The sequence below is a fragment of the Trachurus trachurus genome (assembly GCF_905171665.1).
Source record: "Trachurus trachurus genome assembly, chromosome: 17".
Classification (NCBI taxonomy): Eukaryota; Metazoa; Chordata; class Actinopteri; order Carangiformes; family Carangidae; genus Trachurus; species Trachurus trachurus.
Window position 1 is genome coordinate 10,470,035 of NC_139900.1, and position 22,406 is coordinate 10,492,440.

Below are 22,406 nucleotides of genomic sequence, written 5' to 3' on the forward strand. Positions count from 1 at the left end.
CGGGTGTGCAGACACTAAACTGTGTGTGGAGACACCAGACAACTGTGATCCTGCAGGAAATGGCACCTGTCTGTTTGGATCTGTGGCTGCCAGCACCCCAACGCCTCCCAACGGCACCGACCTGACCATCCAGCTCAGAGGAGAGTCAACAGGCTACGTCGCTCTGGGACTGACCGCAAGCGCATCTGCGGTAAAAAAAAGAAAAAGAAAAAAAAAGAAAAAATCACTCAAAGCTGCAATAATGTTCATGTTACACTCGGCTCAGTCTTTGTTTATTAAGATCCTCACTGGTAGTACTCCAAGGCCTCATAAAAACCCAACCAGACAGACATTAAGTAAGAAAAAGACAATGTTAAATAACAAAACAAAGTTCAGAGAGTCAGGTTTAATAATCTGGAAATCAGTTTGCAGGTTAAGATGACAGATTCCCCTTATTGTACCTGGTTAATGACCAATATATCACATACAGAACAAGAAAAACTCGACTCTTTCCAAGCCTAAACTACAGTATAAGACAACTTGTTGACTTTGTATTTTGCCTTATGTTTCCCCAACAGTGACAAAAGTCTAATTGTTCTTCTCTTTTTCTTTTCCTCAGGACACCACACTACTTTTCATCTGTGGTCAGAACTCATCTGCCAACAACTCGTTCTTCTTCAGCGTAGTGCTGAGAAACAGCACAAGCAATACGCTCACTACACTCCAGAGGGTGAGGTCCTAACAGATGTGTTTAATTTATGCTCCATGCATTTGAAAAACGACATGTTTATAGAAAACAGAAGATGAACAGAAAGTATATTTATCATCTTGAACATGAAGACATAATGATTCACTTTATTTTCACACCATTCATCAATCAAATTATAAAACAAATCCACTTTAGGAGTTCATGTTTGGGTCAAAATGGGCCAATTAAACTTGATCTTACTTTTGCTCACAGTAACTAACTTTATTTTTTTACACTATTTATCAATCAAATGATACAAAATTTGACCTGCAAAATGCTATGCTGTACATCAGATTTCCCCAGCAGCACTTGAACGCACCAATTTGGAGAGTAGTTTGAATCATTTTGTGGTTTCAATCAAGAATCACAAATTCAACCTTTAGAACAAAAATAATGTCAATTTCTCAAAATGGGCCAATTAAACTTGAACTGCATCTTATTTGAGCTCACAGTATCTAACTTTAATGTCACCTCATCTTCCCAGAACGTGAGAGATATCCGCAACTCGGTGGAAAACAACGTGATCCGGTGTGAGTTTGTAGCGCCCAGCATTAACGCCACCAACCTGAGGAGCAGCCACGTCACCACCTTCTCCGTCGTCATGGGGAGCGGCACCGTTAATGGAAGTAAGTGGACACTAGAGATCTGCAGCAATTCACTACTTGCTACCGATTCACATTAAATTTCAGCTGTAAATTATCCAAATGAAATCAAATGATCTCCTTTGATTCAGATTCAGCCACACTACTGCTGTCAGACTCTTAACTGTTTGTGGTTTTAATCTTCAGGTATGATCGGTACCTTCACCCAGAGCTTTAACAGCGGCCCACTGAATGTTGCCGACCCCACCAGCACAGAACCAGCACCAATGGTTGGTTCACCTTTATTTTCTTAGTAGCTGTAGAGCTCTGCAATATCATAATAACTTTGGTACTTTAAATGCATAATTGCAATATTCACACTCTATAGAGAGAAATAACAGGTTTTAGCCTCTGAGTCAAACCAAACCAGAATCAGAAACGTGTTATTTTCTTGGTACAAAAAGAGACAAAAACAGCACATTAGCTCAGTGGGAGTAACTGTGTGTTGTGTTTACCACCAGGTGAACATCACTCGTGTCGGGTGTGCAGTCACTAAAGTGTGTGTGGAGGTACCAGACGACTGCGATCCTGCAGGAAATGCCTCCTGTCTGTTTGGATCAGTGAATGCCAGCACCCCAATGCCTCCCAGCGGCACCAACCTGAGCATCGAGCTCAGCGGAGAGTCAACAGGCTACGTCGCTCTGGGACTGACCGTCAACGCATCCTTGGTAAAGAAAATCACACAAAGCTGCAATAATGTTCATGCTACACTCAGTCTGTGTTGTTAAAAGAGCAAAACAACGTTCAGATAGTCAGGTTTAATAATCTGGAATATACTGATGAACTGAATTAAGCCCCCCACCACGACCTCAGAAAGATAAACTGTGTAATGGTCCAGAAATCAGGGGCTGAATCCTCCAAAAAGAGGCGAACATGAGGTCAGACCACCTCGTCCTCACCAAATCTAACAGTCTAGATTCAGGAAATGGGTCAAATATGATATTGTGTCTTGTCCAGTCAAACATCTCTTCCAGGATGTTTGCCCTCACACAGTCGAACAGGGAAAATTTACATGAAACCTGTTTTACTGTCCCACAGTTTGCAGGTTAAGTGACAGATTGTACCAGGTTAATGATCAAAATATCACATAGAAACCAAACATATTACGTTTCTGCAAACAGGGAAGGCAGGTAACCAATAGTCACCACAGGTAAATACAGAACAAGAAAGACTCGACTCTCTCCAAGCCTATAGACAACTTGTTGACTTTGTATTTTGCCTTTTGTTTCCCCAACAGTGACAAAAGTCTAATTGTTCTTCCCTTTTTTTTCCCCTCAGGACACCTCACTACTTTTCATCTGTGGTCAAAACTCATCTGCCAACAACTCGTTCTTCTTCAGAGTAATGCAGAGAAACAACTTGGATGAAACACTTACTCCATTGGACAGGGTGAGGTCCTAACAGATGTGTTTAATTTATGCTCAGTCAGTGCATTTGAAAAACGATTTGTTTATAGGAAACAGAAGATGAACAGAAAGTTTGTCAAATGATAAAAAAAAATCTGACTTGCAAAATCCACTTTAGAGTTCATGTTTGGGTCAGAGTGGACCAATTAAACTTGAGCGGCATCTTATTTGTGCTCACAGTAACTAACTGTAATGTCACCTCACCTTCCCAGGCGGTGTCAGGTGTCCTCAGCTCGGTGCAAAACGGCGTGATCCGGTGTGAGTTTGTAGTGCCGATGGTGAACGCCACCAACCTGAGGGACAGCCACGCCACCACCTTCGTCGTCCTCCTGGGAAACGGCACTGTTGATGGAAGTAAGTGGACACAAGCTTTCTCATTGCTACTGATTCACATTATATTTCAGCTTTGAATTAATTCAATCAAAATGCAGTGAAACTCCACTATGACTCAGACTTGTCGCTAACTCCTGGTTTTACTCTTTAGGTACGATCGGTACGTTCAATGTGCTTCGGGAGAGCGACCCTCTGAATGTTGCCGACCCCAGCAGCACAGCAGAGACCACCCCCGCACCGACCACCACCGCTGGAGCCAGCGGACTCCTTCACTCGCATGGTAAACTACTACACACACACCAAACCTCTACCAACAAACTCTGCTTTGTTTCAAATGTTGGACATTTGAGGGAGATGAATAGCAGGGATAATAATATTCCTGTACTTTCTGGCTCATATCCTGGAAATTTTCCATATAAATTCCCAAGAATTATTATAATTATAGATAGTAAGCTGTTATTTACTAATACATTATTATTATAAGGGGAATAGAGAAAGTCTAAACAAAACAAACAAACAAACAGGAAATTCATGAACATTGTTCTTTGTTTACAAACCATTTACCATTCTATTAGATTTCCTGTACCCGTAACAAGCAGGTACACAGTAACCGTAGGAGCTGTCTGTGTATTAATGCCTTGTATTTCGTACCAAATGAAGAGTAAATCTTTCAGGATGACATTATTTCACAGATGCTTTGGGAGCTGATATGTTATTGATAATTAAAGGAAAGTTCTAGGATTAAAAATAGGCACAGATAAAAACCAGAACTCATGTCACTGAACCACCACATTATGTTTGTTTTGTCCTTTGTGATCGTTTCTGTTGCAAATCCTGTACAAACTGTACAACTGTACAAACATTTGCTGACAAACGTCTCTCGTCTCTCCTCCCACCAGCTCTGCTCTTCCTGCTCAGCGTCCTCGCACTGAAGCTGATTGCCTGAAAACAGTCCGGAGGAAAAGTTGTGATCTGTTTGACACGATGAAGATGAAGTGTGCGTTGGACCGATGCACAGATGAAGCCCGAGTGTCTACAGCGTTTAAATTAAAGCATAGGTTGTGTTTGTGAGTGTTTTCCGGTGCTCATCAAGGGTCATGGGTTTGATAAGTTGAAGGGTGTCATGGCTGCTGTGATCCCATCATAAGACGATCTGTAGTTTCTCTCTCTGTTCTCTGTTCTGGTCCGCCTCAGGTTGGATCAGGTCTTGAAAATGATCTGGGTCCATTTCGGGTCCAAAATTGTTAAGCACAGAAGAAGACACTGTGTGTTGACAAACTGTGTGTGTGTGTATAAACATTGTTTTACTGATTTACTGTACCTGTTTGGACATTTTAAATATATTTTTTGCACTGTATTTGTACCAGAGATTTAATTTAAGCTTAAACTAAAAACGAAGTGTTCATATGGTATTTTGCAAACTTTATTTTGTAGAAAAAAATGTCGTAGTCCTACATGCTTTACCACATGCAATGTTTGCAAGTACATATTATCTAACAATCCAACAATTTTAAGCCGTTTTTTTCCCAGCGCATCTCAATTTTAATCCTCAACTGAGGTACAAGCAACATCATGGAGGTAAAAAAAGAAACAAAACTAAAGTCAAACCAGGTCTAATGCTTCGATGTAAATGTACTGTGACAAGGTGAAACATCAGAGGCCGAGACGACATGAATGATAATAAAGCTGATACTATGATTCACTCCTGCTCAATGCATCACGTCATTGACTCTTTTATCTGGTTCAACACATAGCTGAGACTAAATCATCCAGTGACAGACTTGATACACCTGATACACTGAGCTTGTCCTACTGAGAAAACATGCAAGGAGGAAACAAGGAAATAGAAAGAACCCAGAAGTAGGTAGGTTTACCGGTATGCAATCTAAATGCAGAGTGTGAAGCCTGACTTGTTTTGGATTGATGATGAGATTAATTAGAATGGTTCTTCTTGGGTTAGGGTTACTATAGGGTTAGGTGAAGTAGAAAATGACACATTACTCTCCCTATCTGGCCAATGCCAGACTAGTAAGTGGCCACTGTCCATCTTCTGGTTGGCCGGTTGAGGCGTGCCCCCCCGAGGTGGTTAGTTAGGGTTAGAGGTTAGGGTTAGGGTTACTATAGCTACTTTCGCAAAAAGTGTATGTCATGTATTTTAAGAAAGGAGACGAATCAAGGGCAGAAAACTATAGACCAGTTAGTCTGACATCGGTAATTTGTAAGACAATGGAGAAATTAGTTAGAAATTATGTTGTAGATCACATGAAGACCAACAAGCTTTTTAGTAAGAAGCAGTACGGATTTATATCCGGAAGATCAACAACACTTCAGCTTCTTACGGTATTGGATAAATGGACAGCAGCTTTGGATAAGGGGCGGGCAGTTGACTGTATATATATGGACTTCCAAAAAGCCTTTGATAAAGTCCCACATAAAAGATTACTTACAAAGATAAGATCTTACGGTTTAGATGAGAGAGTTATAAAATGGATAGAGGACTTTTTGTATAATAGGACACAACAGGTGAGGGTAAATGGAGTTATGTCTAGTTGGAAACCTGTGGTATCAGGAGTCCCACAGGGCTCAGTACTGGGACCTGTTCTTTTTGTCCTGTATATAAATGATTTGCCAAGTGTGATACAATCTGATTCTGATCTATACCTTTTTGCGGATGATACTAAAATATTTAGGACAATTACAGGGGACACAGACACAGCCCAACTTCAAGCAGATCTTAATAGCGTGAGTAACTGGTGTGATACCTGGTTACTGAAATTAAATCCAGAGAAATGTAAATATCTGCAACTTGGAGGGCATAACAACTGTGTTAATTACCGGGTTGGAGATGTGCTCGTCCATAAAGTTGAGGAGGAAAAAGATATAGGTGTGGTGGTTGATGGCTCACTAGAATTTCAAAAACACATTTGTGATAAAATAAAAATAGCGAACTCAAGGGTGGCCATAATAAAACGGACCTTCACAAACTTAAGTAAGGAAATTGTTTTACCATTGTATAAAGCTCTGGTGAGATCTCATCTTGAATTTGCTAGCTCTGTCTGGTGTCCCTATAAAGTAAAATATATTGAAAAAATTGAAGCAGTTCAGAGACGAGTAACCAAATTAATTCCAGGTCTGAATGTGATGTCATATGAAGAAAGATTAAGGCACTTAAAACTGCCAACTCTTGTCTATAGCAGGTATAGAGGTGACATGATTGAGGTGTATAAACGTGTACATAAAATATATGACCCCACAGTGGAGCCGGTTGTTAGTTTCTGGAATAATAGTTATGAGCTAAGAGGGAACTCCTTAAAACTCCTACCAAAAAGGTGTCGTTGTGACAAAAGAAAATATTTTTTTGCACTCAGAGCTGTAAGAGTATGGAACGAGCTTCCTGAGGACGTAGTACAGGCTCCATCAGTGAACTCTTTTAAAAATAGACTCGATCAATGTTGGTCAAACAAGGACTTTTTATATAATTACAGGGCAAGGGTATGAATTATTTTGTTTTGTGTTTGTTTTTTTCTCTTTCTTGTTTTTGTTTTTCTCTTGTAGTTTTCTTGAGATTTTTGGGGATTATTCTGTTATATGTATTTTAGTGATTATGTATGAGTTGGTATATTTGTGTTAAATTTTTTGTATGTTGTTATTTATTGAGTCTGATGTAAAGGATTTATATCCTGTATCAGATATTTTTCATTAAATTTCATTAAATGTATACAGATGATGTAATTGTCTCCCTGTCTATGAAATGTTTTGCAGTGTGCAACCAAAACAATGGGCCCAAAAAAATTTGCCCTCCGAGACAAATTAATTCACCTTGACCTTCAAGGTTCAAGGTGTCTTTATTATCCCCGATGGGGCAATTATTTGTGCAGCCAGCAGAGAGAAAAGGAAGAACCACATCATACATACATAACATAAAAACACATAAAAGAACCATAGACTGTAAAAAGAAAAGAACTCATCAAACGGTGGACATAATAAATACAGCATGAGAGTGTGATACAAAATACAGCATACACGTGATACAATAAGATTAAATAAAAGGCAGCCCAAGGATTGATCTTGGCTCTCAAGGATGAGGGCCTGATATATATTGTTGTATTTAGATTGGATTGCTCTTTATAGCCACTGTTTTTTAATGGATTGTATTTGTATTGTATCTGTGGCTCTAGTGCTTGGTTTAGTTATGGTTACCAGTTACTGTAAACTATACCAGATGTCAGGAATTGGACATAAACAGGGTGAGAGTGAAGTTGGTATCAGATGAGGGGAGTTATGAGTGAGACTACAAATGGCTTTTGTCTATGAACCGGTGAGTGACACAAGGTTTGTGTTCGTGCAGAAAGTTGAACAAGGACTTTATACAAAGCTGTTTTTTTTTCACTGCAAAGGTGTTTCCGCTTGTGTTTGTATGTGTCATGACTCATGATGGTAAAGTGTGATAATGGGGACACATGCCGAGGCCCGACATACCACAGAGGTGGCTCTGAACAGAGTTTATCAGCATGATAAGTGTCACAACCTGTAAAATACAGATAAAAATCTTCGGAGGTGTTTCGCCGAGATCAAGATTAGAGCTTGGTCGGAAGATGTGAGCTGTCCTTGTCTGTGAATTCTCAAGTAGGGGAAGTCTGTATGATCCCATCACATCATGGTCTCTGCTCCTTGTGCTCTGAGGTCTGTTCAGATCAGCGCCGGATGTCCTCAGGTCTCTGTCTTGAAAACTATCAGGTCCAAAATCAAGTCAATAAAAACCTCAACCTCTTTAGATACAGAGCTGCTTGAAAGTCTGTGAACCCTCCAAACATGGTGCCTGTGATTGATGCCAAATAATTAAACTTTGGACTCATCTGTCCAGACAGTGGACTTCCTGGATGCTTCTGGTTTGTCCATGTTTTCTTTGGCAAAAGGTTAAATGGGCAACTTGGTTCTTCCTTTGAGAGCTTTCTTCTATCAACTCTCCCATGGATGACATGTCTATTCATTTTTGTTTGTTTGTTGACACATGAAGATTTATCCCAGATGCTGCTGGGCATCTCTCTGGGGGTCGGCCTTTACCTGTCAGTGATTTATTCTTCTTCTGGTGCTTCTTGGTGTAAGTTTTGATGGCCGTCCACTTCTGGGCAGAATTGTGGTGATGCTAAGTTTCCTCCGTGTGGAAATTATTTGTCTTGCAGATCTTGCAGAACCTTTTCCTAAGGAAGTCTCATTTAAACGTCTGATTAATTGGTTACTCGACCACCCACATGTATTACCTACTTGACTTTACCAATGCAGTTGGGGTTCACTTACTTTTGCACATAGCCTACTCTGATTCCATGTTTGGTGTATGATTTAAGTTAAAGGGATAGTTCACCCAAAATTCAAATTTCACTCATATACTCCCCCTCATGTGGACTAAGGGCTGGGAGAAGTTTCAGAGTCCTCCGTGACTTCTCTGAGTTACAGCGGGGCTCCGTGCAGCACTGCATGTCCATATGACGGTTGCGAATGGGCCTCACTTTTCTTCGTCCAAAAAGACACACCAAAAAAACATCCAAATACCTCCATAGTGCTCGTCTGTAATGTCCCTCTTGTATTGAAGCCCTGACATGAGAAATTGTTCTGAAAAAAAAAAAAGTCTATATTTTAAGCTTGTTTATAGCGGATGCTCCCAGTGTCTCAGTTCACTGCTCTGCCTGTGTCAGTGCAAATCTTGCGTGATTTTCACTGACCGGCGGAACAATTTCTCATGTCGGGGCTTCAATACAAGAGGGACATTACAGAGGAGCAGTATGGAGGTATTTGGATGTTTTTTGGTGTGTCTTTTTGGACGAAGAAAAGTGAGCCCCATTCACAACCGTCATATGGACAAATACTGCTGCGCGGACCCCCCCCCCCCCCCCCCCCGTAACTCAGAGAAGGAACGGAGGACTCTGAAACTTCTCCCAGTCCTTAGTCGACATGAGGGTGAGTAGATAATGAGATTTGGGTGAACTATCCCTTTAAGATCACATTTACAAACACTTAATTTGATTCAAGTGCTCAAACACTTATTTTTTTTCCAGAGGAGCAAAGAGAAAATGTTTGAGCTCCAGTTTTGTGCTTGTGAACTTGACTAAACAAATACAGAGGTACAGACTCGTGTCGAACAAGTTTGTGCTGTTTTTCCAGAGAATCTCCACTTTGATCCGCCCGAGAAACGGCCAGCATCACCTGACATAAAACGGCCAAACCAGTTTAAGTGCTTTGCTTAACGTTCTATAACAAGGGAAAAGGTCATAAGACGAAAAAAGGCAACATTCAGAGCCAATGACTCAATAAAGGCCATTACCAACATGGCACCATTATGGTACTGTTGACCGTCAGAAAGCCAACAAACTGAATGATTTTTACCTCAGGTTTCAGATTCAAGGTTTTTCTAATGAGTGTAATAGTGTTTTGAATTCTCTTAACATAGGTTTAAAACTTGAGGTGGAAACCTCTCAAGTGCAGTAGGTGTGCACTAGAACAGTGGTTGTCTAAATTGAGACAAATTAGACCACGGATCCCCATTGGACAAGATTTTTAAGCAAACACCAGAAATTCACAAATATTTGTTCTGAGACTGAAGAACGTTACTTTTAATGTTCAAATTAGGGCCAATGGTGTGAATTTTTGGAAATATTGTAGAGAAATTTCTGGAAGAAAGTGCTACAATTTCTCCAAATTCTTTTAAACATTTCTAGAAAAAAAGGTAAAAAAAAAAAATTCTCAAAAAAAAAAAGTTCTAGAAAATGATTTCTAAAAATAAAAAAGTGGTAAAATTTCTCAAAAGCAATTCTAGAAAAAAGTGCAAATAATTTCTCAAAAAAGTGGTAAAAATGTCTCAAAAAATTAATTAATTAATAAAACTGTAATTCCCCAGCTTGGGATCAATAAAGTCTATCTATCTATCTATCTATCTATCTATCTATCTATCTATCTATCTATCTATCTATCTATCTATCTATCTATCTATCTATCTATCTATCTATCTATCTATCTATCTATCTATCTATCTATCTATCTATCTATCTATCTATCTATCTATCTATCTATCTATCTATCTATCCATCTATCTATCTATTGATTGATTGATTGATTGATTTATTCCACAAAACATTAACATACACAAACAAGTCAAAATTTCATAATCAATATGGGCGAAAGGGCAAGGCAGAAGCAAAGCTTATTAATGCCTACCCTATTTACAAGAAGAAAAATTGCAATAACAAAACAAAATTTGTAGGAAAATTACACTCGAAGAGAGTAAGTAAGGTGAACAGTATCAAAACGAAACAAACAGAACCTCCATTTGGTTATAATAATTTTCTTACTTTATGTTAGTGTTAAATATTTATTCAATACATTGATTTTAAACATTCTTTTAAATTGGGTAATAGTTGTACATGATTTTAATTCATTGTCAAGGCTATTCCATAATTTTACTCCAATAACAGAAATGCATTTGGCTTTAGAGTTTGTCCTTGCTTTTGGTTTGTTTAAAATGCAGGTCCCCCTGAGGTCATACTGAGACTCTCTAGTTGAGAACAGCTTTTGTATGCAGGGTGGAAGTAGGTTGTTTATTGCTTTATAAGTTATTATGGCAGTGTTTAAATTAACCAGGTCTTCGAATTTCAATGTTTTGGTACTGATGAAGAGTGGAAGAAAATAAAATTCAACAAAAGTTTCATATGCCATAACTGAACTGAATAAGAAAATGAAAAGAATCTAAACATGGGAAACGCATACATAACAGTGGGTATGTAAATGTGGGGAGATGTATATACAGTATATATGGTGGAGGCTTTTGTGGGTATGTAAATGTGGGAATGTATGTACAGGTATGGTGGAGGATACACATCTGTGGTATTTTGACGTCATGTTTGTAAAGTACGGAACGTGGAAACAATTATCCTGAAAAGGACAATAAAATCTAAATATAAATCAAATCTACATCACAAGTTGTAATTAAGCCTGGTTTAAGGACACGCACATCTTTAACGACCTGTCTGAAGGCGACACCTCTCAGGTGTGGCTTTCAAAAACAAATTTTTTAATCAGCGTGTTTGCTTGTTGACGGATTTCATTACCATGATACCAGTCATTACAGGTGCAGAGGCGGGATCGAGAGGATTAAAGCTAAGAGGGCGGCCACACCTCAGTACTGATGCATTACTGTGGTTCACTGACTTGAATTCACATTTGTTTTGTTTGTTTAGCGTCAGATCATAAAACACATCACCTCAAGGCACCTTTCAGGGTAAAGTCAGGCCAAGTTCCCTTCAACTAGAGCACTGGAAAAGAGAGTAACGACAGCATTGGTTCAATGGAAGCGCCTCCTGATGGAGGAATATGGGTTTTGCAAAAGCGCCCAAGAAATGACATTTCTGCATTGTTGGTGAATGAGCAAGTGTGGTATTTTCAATAATTTAAGGACATTTATAGATCACCCACGTTAATAGCATAATTGAGGATCCTTTACAGATAAACATTAACACATAGGCGAGTAAAAAACAACAACAAAAAAACAGTTGTCTACATTAATGTTTCAATCTACATTTTGTAATACACAAATTATAAGTACAATTTGATATGACCAAGACACCTAAAAACAAAAACACGGCCGTTTTCATCAATTTACAAGCAAGTGGGCAACACACACATAGATTGGAGTGAATTGGTTTTCTGGGCGCTTTTGCAATACCCATATCCTGCCACTAGGGGCGCAAAACCCTTACCACAGGAGTCAATGGTGGTGTCGTTACTCTCTTTTACAGTGCTCTACCTTCAACAGGAAGACGCCTTCCAAGGTCACAGGTGCATTATGGGCAAACATTTTTATTTGCACTTAGTTAATTGTATATTTTTAATTCACTACTATCTCTCTTATTGCTTTTAAATATTTTATATTCTTGTACAGTGGCAAGAAAAAGTATGTGAACCCTTGAATCTCCTAGTTTTCTGCATGAACTGCTTTGCTTTCCATTGCAGGCCTGAAGGTTGCCATCGTGGAGTGATGAAACTAAGATTTATTAAAGCAGAAGTAAGCGGAATGTTTGTGTTAATGTTATATCTTCCGACAGCAATCACTTATATAGAGTGTTTGGTCTGAAACACGGGTCTGTCAGTCACTCTGCTGTGCTGTAAGCCGAGGAGAAAACTTTCCTTGTATCCTACAACCTTTATCCAATGAGGAGAGAGAATGGCATAAAGGGGTGGTGACGTAGGGACGAGGGCGGGGACTGCTAACTACATCGGCTGACAGGAAGTTAGCCAAAACCACCGGATCGCTTACTTCTGCTTTAATGTTTTTATTTTTTGTACATATGGTGTAAAAATGTAAACTAAATCTCAAAAGGAGAAGCACGGTGGAGGGAGCATCATGGTTTGGGGCTGCTTTGCTGCCTCAGGGCCTGGACGGTTTGCCATCATCGAGGGCAAAATGACTTCCAGAGTTTATCAAGGCTTCCTACAGGATAACGTCAGGGTGGCTGTCCAGTGTCCACCAGCTGAAGCTCAGTAGAAGTTGGGTACTGCAGCAGGACAATGACCCTAAACATTGAAGTAAATCTACTATCTAGATAATCTAGAGTAGCTTCACAAAAGAAAATCCACCTTTCAGAGTGGTTTTAGAGCTGAATCCAATACAGATGCTAGAGTGACCTCAAGAGAGCTGTTCACACCAGACATCCTATAATAACATGGCTGAGCTGAAGCAGTTCTCAGAGGGCGAATGGTCGAAAAGTCGTCCTGAGTGTTGTGCAGTTCTATCAGCAGCTACAGAAAGAGCTTATTGCTGCAAAAGGAGGTTTCACTTACTTTTTCCACCAGCACTGAATATTTAATGGATATATTCAATAAAGACATTAAATGTTATAATTGTTTGCGTGGTATCAGGTTAAGCACATTGTGTTTGTTTATACTTGTGACATGCATGTATGTAGATCGGATCACATTAAATTACTAATTAATGAAGAAAACTAAGAAATTCCAAAGGGTTCACATACTTTTTCTTGCCAATGTACTTTAATTTTTTTTATGCAATGACCAAAACGTACATAAGAATTTCACTTTAATTACCTTTTTATGGAAATCAAACATGAGGGCGGATCCAATTTTAATATTTTATTGCAATTTATTCCTTTACAGTTAAACTCAAACTGAATAGTATAAAAAACAGACATTAAACGTACAGACACACAAGGTCAAACAAACCCACTGATGAGAAAAAAAACAAACACAATGAACCTAAAAAGATGGGTATTTTGTAGCTGAACTTCCCGTCCTTGCGTTAAGACATGTCCGTCGAGCTGTTGTCTCTGAGAACATCAACAGTGCATGTTTCTGCCGTCTCCTGAAGACAAGTAACGACGCAGTAAAAACACAAACCGAAACCTACAGCTAATTATTCCTGTTACAGTGATACTGGACAACTGGCCAAAATAACAAAAACAGAAAAAACAAAAACGGCTTTAGGGACAATGGAACAACAAAGTGTGTGCACCATGCTTGGGTGTGTGTTGTGTTGTGTTGTGTTGTGTGAGAGTGTGTGTGTGTGTGTGTTTGCCTTTTGTATCTACAATATGAGTGTTAAAACAGAGTCCGACTTCCTACTGGAAGCTGTGTGTACGCTGCGTGCGTCGGTGCGGTCTGAGTCTACGAGTCCTCTTCGCCGTTGACACTGTCAGCGTCGTCGTCGCCCTCCACGTGCTCTCCTTCCTCCTCCTCCTCTTCCTCATCCTCCCTCTCTTGACTCTTCACCTGCACAGGTTGCATCAGAAACAGAGTTTAAAGATGAAGCTGTTTCAGGGACAAATATTCTGTGTTTCCTGTTTGCAAATTGATGATGCACATTAAAAATAGACTGATGGAAATAAGGCTGGGTTTAAAAAAAATCGATTTTCCAATTAATATCGATCTTCATTTTAAAGATCCGATATCGATTCATAAAATCCTTAGATCGATCTTTTAATGTTTGGCATTTCCTGTTAGTTAGTCAGATTATTTAATACGAACATGAAATTAACTCTACAGACGAGTTGCACTGTTAAACTTCTGGAGTGGTTCATGTTAGATATATGTGCATAATGTAACTGCTTTTGGGTCAACTTTTAATGTAGCCTAAACATTAGTATTTTCAATAATGCACCAGGTAAGAGAGATCCATCCTTGTATGATTTGCAGCACTGGTTCTGTGAATGTCTTTAATAACCATGCAAAATTTGCACTAAAACTGAAATTACTGTAAATAAATATATTGAATCAAATCGAAAATCAAATTGAATCGAAACCTTGTGAATCGAATCGATTCAGTGAGTAAATCATTAGCGATACCCAGCCCTAGATGGAAAACCAGCTAGTGGGTTTATGAGCTCAACCTGAGTTTTAAACGTGCCATTATCATGAGAAAAAGTAAATCATTAGATTCCAGTGAAATGCTCTAGATCTTGGATCTGAAAGCTCATCTGAAAAATTTAAAAGGATAAAGAACCTCTGCAGGTATCAGATGTGCTGTTCAAGTTTTAACCTGGACTCTTAGGTTTACTAACCTAAAATTGTGTTTTCTCTCCTTGTTGGTATATTTATTATTTTCTGTGTGTAGCATATTCTTATGCTGTAGGTTATTGTGGGCTTTTAAGAAACTTGACCAGAATATATCATTCACATTTTAACAGATTAAATCATGGCTCTGTTTTTAAAGTTCAAACCAACATGCAGGGAGTGAGAATTTTTATGGTTTCAGATTTAGGTGGAAAAAAATACCTTTTCTTTAACATTTTTATGTCTCTTTCTTCTCTACAGAGAGACGGGAGCAGAAAATACTGGATGAGATGGGAAGAAACTTGTCTTTTATATTAGGGAATATTTGTGTGAACTGCAGAAACTGATCTGTGATCTCTTGAGTTCATTAACTGATATTTCAGCAGGAGAAATGTTGAATGATCTTATGCCACGAAGATATTTAGAAAATGAAAACACATCAGTTGTTTTTCAGATCAACATCATCATCAACATGAACCAAATCAAAAGCCACAGGCAGCAGCTACTGATTGGCGCGAGGAGCGTCTCGTCTCACCTCTTCCTCCTCCAGCAGGTCTCCCTCCTCTTCATCGTCCTCGTCATCCGAGTCGTTCATCTCCTGGCTCTCCCTCTCCCTCTTCAGCCCGTCTTCCTTCTTGTTGCTCGGGTGTGGTGGTGAGGTCACCTCCCCTGGCTCCGTTTTTAGGCTCTTAGCTTCTGCCAAGAACGGAGCCATGTTTAGAGATAATTGAACCTTACACCAGCGCAGCAGGGTGCGGCGACTAATCATCTATCTGACAGTTGTGTTTGTAAGTATGTAACCAGATCGGTTCAAAAGTGGCAGTTGGTGCCGTCACAATTGTCTCCAAACACACTCACACACACACTCGCAGGTAAAACATGCAACCCGCCCGTACCTGACTTCTTGCTGTGGTCCTTCTCCATGCGCTCCAGGCTTTCCAGCAGGTCGTCCACTTTGCTTTTGATTTGAGTCAGTTCGCGTTTGATGGTCTGCAGCTCGTCCACTTTTACTGCACAAAGGATGAAGAGTCAAAACAATCAATCACTGATGAACAATAATTTAGTGCCTGAGCAGCAGATTCTGGAGTATTTAATTCAAAATGTATCAATTAATTAACATTATTATGAAAAACCTGAAATTTCTGGATTATTGATAAAGCTTCATACTATCCGAGGTCAGAGGAGGCAGGGGGACAGACTCACTGGCTCTGGATGAAGAAGTCCTCTGGCTGCTCTTGGAGGAAGAGGAGAAGCTGCTCTTGGTTCGCCGGCTGCTTCCTCCGCTGAGGCTGACCCGGGGGCGCTTGGATGGGATCACGGCTCTCGACAGCGGCGGAGGGGGAGCGGGGACACGGGACGGGTACGAGTACATTCTGGCATCGAACACAAGAGCAGCACGGATTTTAAAAATCAAGAAACAACATGGATGATTCACTGCATGAGAAAATGCGTCACTCTGAAACAAGATAACATTGTTTCAATTTCATTAACACCACTGTTGGCACCGGACCAAGATACAAAACTAGTAAGACGGGAGGAAGTTCAGGAAATGAATAAGAACTGATGAGTGACTTCACTCACCTGTCATAATAATCTCTTTGAAAGTCGTAGTCAAGGTCGAATGAAGAACTGCTGCTGAAAACGGAAACAGAAAATATGATGAGACGACGTCTCACATGAGGACACATTGAGATTTATTTTAATTTCTGGTACTTTAACCTGGCCAATGTTTTCTTTTTTTGATTTTAATCTGTGGTGCTGGTGTCAGTGCGGCATTGTCAGTCAGTGCGTTTACATGAGCAAAAATGACTCTGCTTCCTTTTCTTTCTTTTAATAAAAACACATTTTCTCTCTGGTTGCACTGTGTGAAATGCGCTGACACATCAGCCCGGGCACTTTTTTCCTCCCTCTTTTGCTCAGCTTCTATGCCACACTGTGTGCTGTCTCTGCTATTGTAAAGCATGCGAACATGCATTGTCCAGTTTCAGTCAGATTGAGGCGTATACATGCAGAAGAAAACCGCTGTCCAATCACATTAATCTGGGTGTTTTAGTCAGATTTGTACAAGTCCGGTATTAGTCGGACTTGTGTTTTTTTTACATGCATTTTTGGTTGTCCAGTTACAGACGGATTTTGGTCATATTTCGGTTTTTTCAACTGTCATGTAAACATTCTGACTCTGACTGACCTGTACATGTCTCCAGCTGAGCGTTTGGTGGTTTTTGACCTGTGTGGTTTGGGTTCTCCAGCCAGGTTGATGTCTGTGGAAGAAAAGAAGACAGAGCACAAATCATTAGTTATTATCATTATAGGGGGGGATGCCAAGGACCACAGACTGAAACTATAATACTAGTAGTATGTTACTCTTGGTTTTCATATTCGTCAGCATTCATCTCCAATATGAGCAACTGTGATACCTCAAAACTGGTATGGAACCAAATGTGGTCAGATTAAATTAAGTGTTAACTCAAGGCCTCTGGTGCAGATGATACTCGAAGAATTTACTTTTCGAGTTTTCTAATGAAAAATATTTGTTCATTTGCAGATTCTGCATCTTTCAATAAGTCAAATTTGATTGATTATAACCAGTCATTCAAAATTTGAGTATTCATGTATTATAAATGATAAATTCAGTATTTAATGCTCAATAGTGTGAACTTATTATAAAGTGTTACCGAAAAATAAATCTAATGGTTGCCAGCTAAAAAATAAAAAAGTTTGGGAACTGCTATCCTGCATTCTTACCAGGGATCCTGATTATTTATATAGTAAAAAAAAAAAAGCTCTTTAGTAGTTGAATCCTCACCGAGCACTTGTCCAACGATCATCCTTCCGTCCTCGCCGGTGACGGCAGAGCGGGCGTTCCTCTCGTTGGAGTACTGGACGAAGGCGTAGCCCTTGTGGACAGAGCAGCCGACGATCTTGCCATACTTGGAGAAGATGGTCTCGACGTCCGCCTTGGTGACCAGCAGGGTGTTGAGGTTGCCGATGAAGACCCTGGAGTTGAGGGAGCGCGGGTCGGTCTTGTTCGTGACGTTGCTGCTGGCCATCAGGCTGGAGGTGGTGGGAGAACGACTGGAAGGAAGACACACAAACACACAAAGAAAAGGGCAGATTTAGTGGCAATACTGACTAATGTCTCCTCTCAGTAGTATATCTGGAGGAACCCACACTGTAGGCTCAGTGAATGGGAACAGCAGGTCTCCTGTAAAATAATAAAGTTACATCAAATATAAACTGTTGTTGATGTCTAAGGAGAAACCTGCAGGAAATAACAGGTCAGGAGGCTTGACTCCAAACCGGTCCTTCCTTATAATGTCCTCCAGTATCAAGGTAATCCTCACTGATGGAGAAATGGGTAAATATCATACCACTGTTTCAGGTATAAACAGCTACAGCTGGCACCAAAATGAATGTATATTTCAGTGTGTAACAAAAGAAAAGATAAACCACTGCATCCTGACACGTCTACATGTAACAGTAGTAGTTTACAATGTGGTGCTGCTCTCAGGTGACAGGTGAAGTATTAAATTACTTGTTGAATTGTGAAATCTAGCATGGCTACGGCAGCATGTTGCACTGGAAGGGAGGTTGGCGACGTCGGCCTGAACAAAAGGTATAAAAACGGTGCATTCAATGTCCTTCAGTTTCACACAGGGTTCATTTCAAAAGAACAGTTTGTAGAAGACACAGGAGAGGTATCAAAGTGAAATGGTGACATCACTTCTAAATTCATTACATCACTACTGGACCAAATAAATAAATAAATAAATAAATAAATAATAGTAGGAAATGTATATGTACCTCTGAGCTACATTTCAACAGTTTGAACTCGCACTCAAAAATGTTCGAGGCCGTTTCACCCTACAAACCTACAGATCGTCATGAGACACAGGATTTCATCTTTCACCTCAACAGAGCGATAGAAAAGCACCGATGACTCCTCAAAGGATGTGACAACATATTAAAGATCTTATATCAGGACTTGGGGCTTGTCAGAGGTGTTCATTTATTTTTTTCATCTTTCTAAGCAGTGATGTGAGGCTCCTGCTTAGAGTTGAATGAATTTGGGGTTTAGAGGTTATACAAGAAATAAATTTCCATTTAGTAATTCAATAACCAGTAACTAAAAGTCTGTTGGTGCTTTAACGTAGTGTTTTTTTTGTTGTCGTTTGTTTATTTCTGGGGAATAATCTGGCAAACATGAAGCTGACAATCAATTAGTGTTTAACCATAAAATATCACATGTTCATAAAAAAAAACTATATAATTTATTTCCAAAATCTAATAAATTTAGGTCTCACATTATAATATCACTTGCTGTAGTTAATCTATCTACCACTTATTCTCTGCATTAAACAATTAACCATTTGCCAATTTAAATAAATATATAAATAAAGAGAGAGATGAGTCATTGTTCAGAGACAAAGGTGAAACCTTAAAGTCTCATGTCTGTTGAAGAGCCCATAATCTTAGGCAGTTATATGATTATTAAAATATAGCTGTGTTTTATTTATCTCAATTAGTAAAAGCACCAACAAATACCAATCTATATTCACTAGGGACTTCCTGGAGAAAACTGACCAGTGCGACTCACTTAGACAGACAGGGGGTTGATACTACTCTAATAAAAGCCAAGGGAGGAGGTGAGTAGTCTAGAGAGTGTGTGTGAATGGGAAAGGAGTGCCTACAGAGGAAAACATGAAAACAGTAGTGGCATCAACAGTTAACACCCCCTCTCCCGGCCGACAGGGGGCTGAACAGTCATCACTCACTCCATAGCGTCTGTGTGCAGGGCTGTCGACTCGTCTGTCTGATGTCTGACACTGTGGCCTGGGTTCAGTTTGGTTGGGCTGGTGTCTCGACCTTCACCTTCGCCCCTTGCGATTTATACTGAGGCGACAGAAAACACACCTCAGTCAAACTGAGCAGGGTTATCGTGTACCAAGTCTTACCTGTTTAGAGAGTGTGAGTGTGTGTGTGCAGGAGTCAGTGACGAGAAAAATACAGTCACAGCTCTAAAAACAAAGTGTGTGAGTGTGTGTTTCCTTGAAAAACCTGCAACAACTTGAGCCAAATGCAAGTGCACTTCAATCTAATGCTGTTAAAGATAAACTGTGTGATCAAATACTGAAATGGCCCACACCAAGAAATAACTCTACCCACTAGAGACAGCACCATTACATTCATATCAACTATAAAAATGGAGCAGAGCAGGTCCAGATATGACTCTTGATACTTAAAACCTGAACCTGAACCTGAACCACACCTCTAAAATGTGTTTTGACACCTCACTACGCAAGCTCTATAACTGACAACTCTGGTGGCCTTGTCAGCGACACGGTCCTGTGATTTGGAAAATCAAACATGTGTTGGCATGACCGGTATGACTGGGTGAGTAGGAATTTTAAGTGTTCATGTTGGGGTTTCGCCAGTCGATACTCAGTGGTCTAAAATGTGGTCTCAGTTACTTCATACCATAAACAATGATGTATATCAGAGTGACGTATTTAACAGGCTAAGATTGACTGCCCTCTAGAGTCTGAAGTATAAATAACCACATGCAGGATCTAGCAGTTAGGTAATTATTAATCCTGTAAGATACTAGTAAAGTGTAGTTTTACCATTTCATGTTAAGAAAGAGGGTGAATTAAAATGAGTGGAAACTGTTGTAGCCTTGGGCGTTGAAACAAAACATAGACGTCACTGTCAGCACTCAGCAATGTGATATAAATATACTTGGATGTAGCTTCATAGAGATGTTTTGAATGGTCAAAGAACAGCTGAGAATCAGAGTGAAAGAGAAGGCCAACATTTTCTTTCATTCTTTTTTAATATAAAACCAATTCTTATTTGATTAATCAATTAACAGGAATTAATTCAATATAAGTGGGAGTCTGGGAGATTAAATAATTTAAGTTTTTTGCCTTTCTACAGCATGGCCCTGAATGTATAATCCACTGTAGCACTAATCTTACGTACAAATAGAAGTGAATAGCTTTTCCACGACAACAGCTCACGATCCCATTCAACAGCTAGTTATAACTAATGCAGCCATCTACAGCAGCAAGACACAAAAAAAGGGCCAGTGCAAACTTTTAATATCCGTCTGTGGAGGTCATTTAAACTTTAAACACCTGCTCCTGTGAGTGGTTCTCCAGTGGTGGTTTCTTATTCGTTTCCACACATTTTTATTCATTCATTCATTGGCTTCGACAGAGAGAGAAAGGGAGGGAGAGAGACAACATGGTGCTTATGGGTGGTAACTGAGGCCTAACGAGTGAAATGTGAGGGCGTGGGTTGGTTTGGTTTGGATACACATAAACAGCCATCATACTCTTTCAGATAAACACATGTTTAATTGTTTATATGTGTATTTTTTAATGTTATGTAACAAAACTGAAGCCACTGGCAGTCCAAAGCTTGCAAAAGCAGAAAAATCCCTCTCCGTCACGGAAGAAAAACAAAAACAAAAAACAAAAGCACGGAAAAAAATCTACTCCACATTAAAAAAAAAACAGACAAGCTGACTGTGCAGAGTGCGCCGGAAAAGCAAAGTCTGGGGATTATGAAAAATTACCTAAAAAACCATCGACAACACACCCGCCTGGACCACGACAGCGCCACCACCAGGCTTCAATGTGAAACACAGGGCCTGCGCTAGCCTTGGGGCTCAAAGCCGGCTAGCATGGCTAACGTTAGCCGACCACCATTAGAAAAGCAATGAAAAAAAAAATTACACAGCATTCAGACCAGTTCTTCTGCTTGCAAAAACCAAAACCTGCAAAACTCTGATAACTGTGTAGTCGATAATCTGCAATCAATAATGGATCAGGATCAGGATCAATGCTGCGGCTATTAAACCAAAAGGAGACCGTTAGCTAGGTAGCAGCTGGTGGGTTTGGCCAAAAAAACAAATCAGTCCCATCAAAGGAAAAGTCTTCACAATAACCGCTACAAAAATAAAGCTAAAAAGGGGGATGAAACCGTAGCAAAGCGTCGTGTTTTTCTAAAAAGAAAAAAAAAGAAAAACCACAAGCAGCTTTCGTGTTTTTGAGGAGGACGAAGGTCTCCGAGTTAGCTACGCTAGCTACCTTGCTAGCCAGCACATTACGATCTGTCCACTTGCAAAACAGCGAAAAAAAAAAACATCGTTGGAAAAAAAAAAATTCCAAAAAGAAAAGAAAAAGGAAGGGAAAAATGAAAAAATGTCTGGGATCAAAATACTCACCACGACCTTTACGAGTAAAATGTCTTGCTTTCGGTAAAATCTTTCAAATCGTTACTTAGGTCGTCCTTTCGCAGCAGCAGCAGCGGTTCGCCCCCCTCAAGCAGCAGCGAGCTAGCTTTCTTCTAGCCACCGAGCTAACGCAGCGCTAACCGGCGATGGCGCAGTAACGGACGGAGACGCTCGATTTGGTGACGCGGAGCGGTCCGAGGGGGCGGGGATTAGCCGACTAAAGTATGTTATATAAGGAACATGGCCGACAGCGGCGTGACCTGTTGCTTAAAACGCACTCACCCGTTGTCTTTGAAAAAAACAGTCAGACTCTGCCCTGCCTCCAAAAAGCCTCCTGAGATTTGGGGCTTTGATTTGTGTTTGTCTTTGTTTGAGAGTAACGAAGTACATGTAACGCACTGAAGTACAAGTACTTTTTATTTATTTTTATTTTTATTTTCTTTAGCAGACGCTTGTGTCCAAAGCGACGGAAGACATTGGTGTACGTAGGACACCAGGTAAAGAAGCAC

The 22,406-nt window shown here is 39.9% G+C and overlaps 1 protein-coding gene across 6 annotated transcripts; it reads right to left on the bottom strand.

Moving 5' to 3' along the window:
* Window positions 1-13,226: 13,226 nt before the first annotated feature.
* LOC311001168 (heterogeneous nuclear ribonucleoprotein C) lies at window positions 13,227-22,034 on the bottom strand. Of its 6 annotated transcripts, none has more exons than XM_083992180.1 (9): window positions 21,889-22,034; window positions 19,433-19,550; window positions 17,464-17,732; window positions 16,846-16,918; window positions 16,239-16,289; window positions 15,861-16,030; window positions 15,554-15,667; window positions 15,193-15,353; window positions 13,227-13,877 (listed from the first exon to the last, which is right to left on the bottom strand). In XM_083992180.1, exons 2-9 carry the CDS (start codon window positions 19,435-19,437, stop codon window positions 13,773-13,775), a joined length of 948 nt encoding a protein of 315 aa, XP_083848306.1. In that variant the 5' UTR covers window positions 19,438-19,550; window positions 21,889-22,034; the 3' UTR covers window positions 13,227-13,772. The 6 variants fall into 6 exon arrangements, with proteins under 6 accessions (XP_083848306.1, XP_083848304.1, XP_083848309.1 ...); XM_083992178.1 differs by having other exon boundaries at window positions 16,239-16,292; XM_083992183.1 differs by having other exon boundaries at window positions 16,885-16,918; window positions 21,889-22,033.
* Window positions 22,035-22,406: the final 372 nt, after the last annotated feature.

Excerpts from the sequence above, each read along its gene's own strand:
- LOC311001168 (XM_083992178.1), bottom strand. Across the intron at positions 16,293-16,845 it reads TCAGCTGGAGACATGTACAG|CAGCAGTTCTTCATTCGACC; the intron begins GTCAGTCAGAGT and ends TTCCGTTTTCAG. Across the intron at positions 13,878-15,192 it reads ACCTGCTGGAGGAGGAAGAG|GTGAAGAGTCAAGAGAGGGA; the intron begins GTGAGACGAGAC and ends CAACCTGTGCAG.